This window comes from Arachis ipaensis, chromosome B02 (assembly GCF_000816755.2).
Source record: "Arachis ipaensis cultivar K30076 chromosome B02, Araip1.1, whole genome shotgun sequence".
In the NCBI taxonomy this organism is placed as follows: domain Eukaryota; kingdom Viridiplantae; phylum Streptophyta; class Magnoliopsida; order Fabales; family Fabaceae; genus Arachis; species Arachis ipaensis.
The window spans coordinates 37078774-37086096 of NC_029786.2; the positions used below are offsets into that span (position 1 = coordinate 37078774).

A 7323-nucleotide genomic window follows, 5' to 3' on the forward strand; every position below is an offset into this window, starting at 1 on the left:
CCAGTTCATTCTTTTCATTATGAACCACTGTCATGTCTCCCTTCTTGGGGATAACTTGGATAGGGCTCACCCAGAGGCTATCAGAAATAGGATAAATAATCCCAGCCTCTAGTAACTTAGTGACCTATTTCTGCACCACCTCCTTCATGGCTGGATTTAGCAGTCTCTGTGGTTGAACCACTGGCTTAGCATCATCCTCCAATAGGATCTTGTGCATGCATCTTGCTGGGCTAATGCCCTTAAGATCACTTATGGACCACCCAAGAGCTGTCTTATGTATCCTTAGCACCTGAATTAGTGCTTTCTCTTCCTATGGATTTAAAGCAAAGCTTATGATCATGGGAAAAGTGTCATCTTCTCCCAGAAATGCATATTTCAGGGATGGTGGTAGTGGTTTGAGCTCGGGTTTAGGAGGCTTATCCTCTTCCTGAGGAGTTTTCAGAGGTTTTTCTGTTCTCTCTCGTTCCTCCAGATCAAGCTGAACATCTTTAAAAATGTCCTCTAGCTCTGATTCGAGACTCTCAGTCATATTGACCTCTTCTACCAGAGAGTCAATGATGTTAGCACTCAGGCAGTCTTTTGGTGTGTCTGGATGCTGCATAGCTTTGACAGCATTCAACTTAAACTCATCCTCATTGACTCTCAGGGTTATCTCCCCTCTTTGGACGTCAATGAGGGTTCGTCCAGTTGCTAGGAAAGGTCTTCCTAGAATGAGAGTTACGCTCTTGTGCTCCTCCATTTCCAGCACTACAATGTCAGTAGGAAAGGTAAATGGCCCAACCTTGACAATCATGTCCTCAATTATGCTTGATGGGATTTTAATGGAGCCATCAGCAAGTTAGAGACATATCCGGGTTGGTTTAACTTCATCAGTCAAACCAAGCTTTTTGATAGTGGATGTAGGTATTAGGTTGATACTTGCCCTAAGATCACAAAGGGCTGTCTTGGTACAAGCATCCCCTAATGTGCATGGCATCATAAAGCTTCCGGGATCTTTAAGCTTCTCTGGTAACCTTCTCAGAATGACTGTACTGCATTCTTCAGTGAGGAAAACTTTTTCAGTTTCTCTCCAATCCTTCTTATGACTTAAGATTTCTTTCATGAACTTAGCATAAGAGGGTATTTGCTCAAGTGCCTCTGCAAACGAAATCTTTATTTCAAGAGTCCTGAGATAGTCTGCAAAGCGGGCAAATTATTTATCCTGTTCCGCTTGGCAGAGTTTCTGAGGATAAGGCATCTTAGCTTTGTATTCTTCAACCTTAGTTGCTGCAGGTTTATTTCCTACAGAAGTGGTTAGAGAAGCCTGCCTAAGGGGGTTGTTATCAGCACTTGTAGGTGTCTGACCCCTTATTGGCATTTGAACGCCAGAATTGGGTGCTGCATGGGCATTTAACGCCAGATTGCCACCCTTTTCTGGCATTTGGACGCCAGAATTGGCCATCCCTTGGGCGTTTAACGCCACTTTTCCACCCTGTTCTGGCGTTTGAACGCCAGAATCATTCCTCTCTGGGCTCTTACTGTCCTCAAAGGGATTTTGGGCAGTGAGTTGGTTATCCTCTGTCAGTTGTTCCTTTCTTGGCTTTCTGCTGCTTTGAGTTGAGACATTCAATGTCTTTCCACTCCTTAATTGAACAGCTTGGCATTCTTCTGTTATCTGTTTAGATAGCTGCTGTCTTGTCTGATCCAATTGTGCTTCCATATTCTTGTTAGCATTTTTAGTGTCTTAGAGCATCTCTTTGAATTCTGCGAACTATTTTGTTATAATAAGCAATTGCTGATTGAGTTCAGCAACTTGTTCTTGAGGACTAAGTTCAGTGGATACTGCTTTAGCTTCTTCTTTCATGGAGGACCCACTACTTAAGTATAGATATTGATTTTTAGCAACTGTATCAATAAGTTCTTGAGCCTCTTCAATTGTCTTTCTCATGTGTATAGATCCACCAACTGAGTGGTCTAGAGATATCTGGGCCTTTTCTGTAAGCCCGTAGTAGAAGATGTCTAACTGCACCCACTCTGAAAATATTTCATAGGGGCATTTCCTTAGCATCTCTCTGTACCTCTCCCAGGCATTATAAAGAGATTCATTATCCTCTAGTTTAAAGCCTTGGATGTCTAGCCTTAGCTGTGTCATCCTTTTTGGAGGGAAATATTGATTCAGGAATTCGTCTGATAACTGTTTCCATGTTCTTATGCTTGCTGTGGGTTGGTTATTTAACCACCTCTTAGCTTGATCTTTTACAGCAAATGGAAACAGTAATAATCTGTAGACATCCTGATCTACTTCCTTATCACGTACTATGTTAGCAATTTGTAAGAACTGTGCCAGAAACTCAGTAGGTTCTTCCTGTGGAAGACCAGAATACTAGCAATTTTGCTGCACCATGATAATGAGCTGAGGGTTTAGCTCAAAACTGCTGGCTTTTATGGGGGGTATACAGATACTACTCCCATATGCAGCAGTAGTGGGGTTAGCATATGACCCCAAAGTCCTTCTGGACTGTTCATTTTCACTTAGGTCCATGATGGAGAAAGGGAGATGTGGATTGTAAAATAAATTATTTTTTTTGAATACCGAAATTAAAAGAAAATAAAATAAATGAAAAGTCGAATATAAGTTCAAAAATTAAAAGAAAATTTATAACTAAAATAATTAATTAATTAAAAAGATTTGAAAAAATGGGTGAGGATTTTCGAAAAATGGAGAGAGAGAAAGTGGTTAGGAAGTTTTGAAAAAGATATGTCTTAAAATTAAAGATACCTGTAAGAAAATAAATAAAAGAAAAGATTTGAAAAAGATTTGATTTTAAGTTTTGAGATTAGAAAAGATAAGATAAGTTAGGTAACAGAAGATAAGTTTTTTAAATGAAAAAGTTTTGAAATTTTAAATTTGAATTTTGAATTTTGAAAAAGTCAACAATATAAGATAAAGATTTGAAAAAGATTTAAATTTTGAAAAGATTTGATTTTTAAATTTGAAAATTAAATTTTGAATTTTAAATTTTGAAATTTGAAATTTGAAATCTAAATTTTTAAATTTGAATTTTTGAATTTTGGAATTCAATTGAAATTTGAAATTTGAATTTGAAATAAGATAAGATAAGATTTTGAAAAAGATATGATTTTTGAAAAAGATTTTGAATTTTGAAATTTTAAAACTAAGATAAGATAAAACAAAAATTTTTAAAATAAAAATCTGAATTTTTAAATGAAATTTTCTAAAATTCAATTAAATAAAGAGAAATGATATTTTTGAATTTAATGAGGAAAGAGAAAAACAATAAAATGACACCAAACTTAGAATTTTTAGATCAAAACAAAGAAAACAAACAAGAAAACTTTGAATGTCAAGCTGAACACCAAGAACACTTTGAAGATCAAGATGAACACCAAGAGCAAATTTTAAAAATTTTTAAGAAAATAGAAACACAAAGGACACCAAACTTAAAAATTTTTATATTTTGGACACTAATAATTCGAAAATGTATAAGATAAACAGCAACAAACACCAACAAGAAATTTTAAATATCAAATAAGAAAAATTAACAAGAACAATTTGAAGATTAATAAAGAACTAAGAACATGTAATTCAAAAAATTGAAAAAAAATAAAAACATGCAATTGACACTAAACTTAAAACATGAAACTAAACTCAAACAAAAGACTAAATTATGAGGTTATTAGTTTTTATTTATTTATCAAAAATTTCGTAAAGAAATTTAGAAAAATAAAACAAGGATTTTAAACATTTTAACAAGAACAATAATAAAAGACTCAAAGACAAATCACAGATTAATAAAGAAAAATAAAAATTTTTGAAAGATTTTTGAAAAAAAAATAAAAGACTCAAATTTAGTGACTTTAAACCAACTAAAAAGGTAAATTCTTCCTAATCTAAGCAACAAAATAAACCATCAGTTGTCCAAACTCGAACAATCCCCGGCAACGGCACCAAAAGCTTGGTGCACGAAATTGTGATTACACTTTTCACAACTCCGCACAACTAACCAGCAAGTGCACTGGGTCGTCCAAGTAATACCTTACGTGAGTAAGGGTCGATCCCACGGAGATTGTCGGCTTGAAGCAAGCTATGGTTATTTTGTAAATCTTAGTCAGGAGATTGATAACAAGAGTGATTGTATTTATGAAAAATAAATAACATGAAATAAATAGTACTTGTGATTCAGTAATGAGAAACAGGGCTGAGGTTCCGGAGATGCTCTGTCATCTGAATCTCTGCTTTCCTACCATCTTCTTCTCCAAACACGCATGGCTTCCTTCAATGGCAAGCTGTATGATCCTCTCGGATGAAAAATACCAAGTACGATCTCTGCACGGCTAATCAACTGTCGGATTACTCGTCTCAGATGACAAATACCATGTACAGCTACCGCACGGCTAATCATCTGTCGGTTCCTGCTAGCGTCGGAATAGGACCCTTGTCCTTTTGCACACTGTCACTGCGCCCAACATTTGCAGGTTTGAAGCTCGTGACAGTCATCCCTTCCCAAATCCTACTTGGAATACCACAAATAAGGTTTAGACTTTCCGGATCCCAGGAATGCTGCCAATTGGTTCTAGCCTATACCACGAAGGTTCTAACCTCTGGACTCGGTCTGTGGATTAGAAACCCAAGAGATACGCACTCAAGTTGTCGCAATGACTACGTTGAGCTCAGATAGAATGTGAGTGGTTGTCAGGCACGCGTTCATGGGTTGAGGATAATGATGAGTGTCACGGATTGAATAGAATCAAGCGTGATTGAATAGAAAACAGTACTAATTGCATTAATCCATTGAAACACAGCAGAGCTCCTCACCCCCACCTATGGGGTTTAGAGACTCATGCCGTCAAAGATACAATATGGAATAAAAAATGTCATGAGTTTTAAACTAAATCTCTAAAACTGGTTTTTATACTAAACTAGTAACTTAGGTTTACAGAAAATGAGTAACTAAGTGCAGATAGTGCAGAAATCTACTTCTGGGACCCACTTTGTGAGTGTTTGGGCTGAGCTTTCAAGCTTTCACGTTCATATGCCTCATATTGGAGTTAAACGCCACCCTGAGTGCCAAAATGGGCGTTTAACGCCAAGAATTATGCCAGTTCTGGCGTTTTACACCAAAAAGTTTTAGGCTGGCTTTCAATGCCAGTTTCAGCCATCAAATCTCGGAAAAAGTATGAACTATTATATATTGCTGGAAAGCCCAAGATGTCTAAGTTCCAACGCAATTGAGAGTGCTCCAATTGGGATTCTGTAGCTCCAGAAAATTCACTTTGAGTGCAGGAGAGTCAGAATCTAACAGCATCTGTAGTCCTTTTTCAGCCTCTGAATCAAATTTTTGCTCAGGTCTCTCAATTTCAGCCAGAAAATACCTAAAATTAAAGAAAAACACATAAACTTATAGTAAAGTCCAGAAATGTGATTTTTGAATAAAAACTAATAAAAATATAATAAAAAGTAAATAAAACATACTAAAAACTATGTAAAAATAATGCCAAAAATGGTATAAATTATCCGCTCATCAAGGAACCACCCAAACTTTAGGTGGAGAGATTAGTAGAAGCTTGAACAAGGCTTCAGCAACAATCAGGATGGAATGAACTAAAACTGGTTCAATAATAGACCATTCCAACCCTCTCAGCAGCAGAAGGAGACACCCACACAAAGTCTCTTTGACCTGGCTACTATAGTCTCTAACCTCTCTAAGACCACGCACTATTTTATGGCAGAAACTAGATCCTCCATCAGAAACTTGGAGGTTCAGATAGGTCAGCTGAGCAAGAGGATCCCAGAGATCCCCTCTAACACTCTTCCATGCAACACTGAGGTGAATCCAAAGAAAGAGTGCAAGGACCTCACTATGGAAGCTGAGGCCGAACCCAAGGAGGAGTCTGCTACTGAGGAACTGAAGAAGATTAAGGCTCAGAAGGAGACTGGGAGTATGCCCAAGCACACCCCCATGAAAAGGGAGGAGCCTGAAGGACCACCCTCTCTAAGCATGCAACAGGAGCCTGATGATGAGCAACTTGATCAGTTCTTAGTAGTTCTCAGGAAACTGCAAGTCAACATCTCTTTTGCAGAGGTGCTGGAGAAGAACCTCCCTTTCATGGCGTGTTTGAAGAGCATGATCGCTGATAAGAAGGCTCTAAAGGGAGATGAGATGGTGATACTGACTAAGGAATGCAGCGCCTTGGTCCAGAAGAAGCTGCCTCCGAGGATGCTAGATCCCGGAAGCTTCCTTATTCCCTGCACTATAGGGACTATGACCTTTGAGAAGGCATTGTGCGACTTAGGATCAAGCATTAATCTTATGCCTCTCTCTGTAATGAGGAAACTGGGAATTCAAGAGGTGCAGCCCACTAGGATCTCACTGGAGATGGCAGATATGTCCCCGAAACGGGCATATGGTGTGGTGAAAAATGTTCTTGTAAAGGTTGAAGACCTTTACCTCCCTGCGAACTTCATGATACTAGATACTGGGGAGGACAGAAATGACACTATCATCCTTGGAAGGCCTTTTCTAGCTACTGCAAAGGCCTTCATAGATGTGGAAAAAGGAGAGCTATTCCTGAGGTTGCATGAGGATCATATTCTGTTTAAGATCCATAATCCTCACTCTCCCTCAAATAAAGAAGGTACCACTGTGCAACACTTACTGTTTCAACATTCTCTCTGAGTAGAGAGCATTACAGATCCCCCTGACATCAAACTTAGGTTTGGTATTGGGCATCCATCACCATCTACTGAAGAAGGAGGTACCAAGAAGAAAGTACCCAAGGACTGGAGGAACAAGAAGGTTCCAACTGAAGACTTCTCACCTGGCATGAGAGTTATCTTCGCTAGAAGTCCAGTCATTCCACACACAGTGAACCGGATCCTATCATTGGAACATGTAGAGTTAATCCATGAGAGTACAGGACGGAAGTTTACCATAAGGGGCGAAGATCTGAGCCCCTATCAACCTCCGTAAAGGAGCTATCCGTCAAGCTAATGACAGTAAAGAAGCGCTTGTTGGAGGTAACCCAACCAACTGTATAATAATTTTATTTTATTTTTCTTCTTCTTGTTCATTTTAATTTTCTTTCATATTAATTTATTTTCTATAGTTTTCCCTTACTTTTTAACGTTTGTGATCATATGTAGCACCTAGAACAAAGCAAAAATGCTTAGGATGAAAACAGAACACCCTGGAGAGAGCCCCTTACTAGCGTTGAACGCCAAAACTAGCGCCCAGCACCAAAGGGGAGAAGCTTGGGTGTTCAACACACCTTAAGGAGCTTCATTGGCGTTCAACGCCAGTTATGGAGAAGGCTCGGCGTTCA

General features: G+C 38.4%; 1 protein-coding gene across 1 annotated transcript; it reads left to right on the plus strand.

Moving 5' to 3' along the window:
• Positions 5724-6677, plus strand: LOC107627192. Its single transcript, XM_016330045.1, has one exon. The coding sequence runs from the start codon at positions 5724-5726 to the stop codon at positions 6675-6677; it is 954 nt and encodes a 317-aa protein (XP_016185531.1).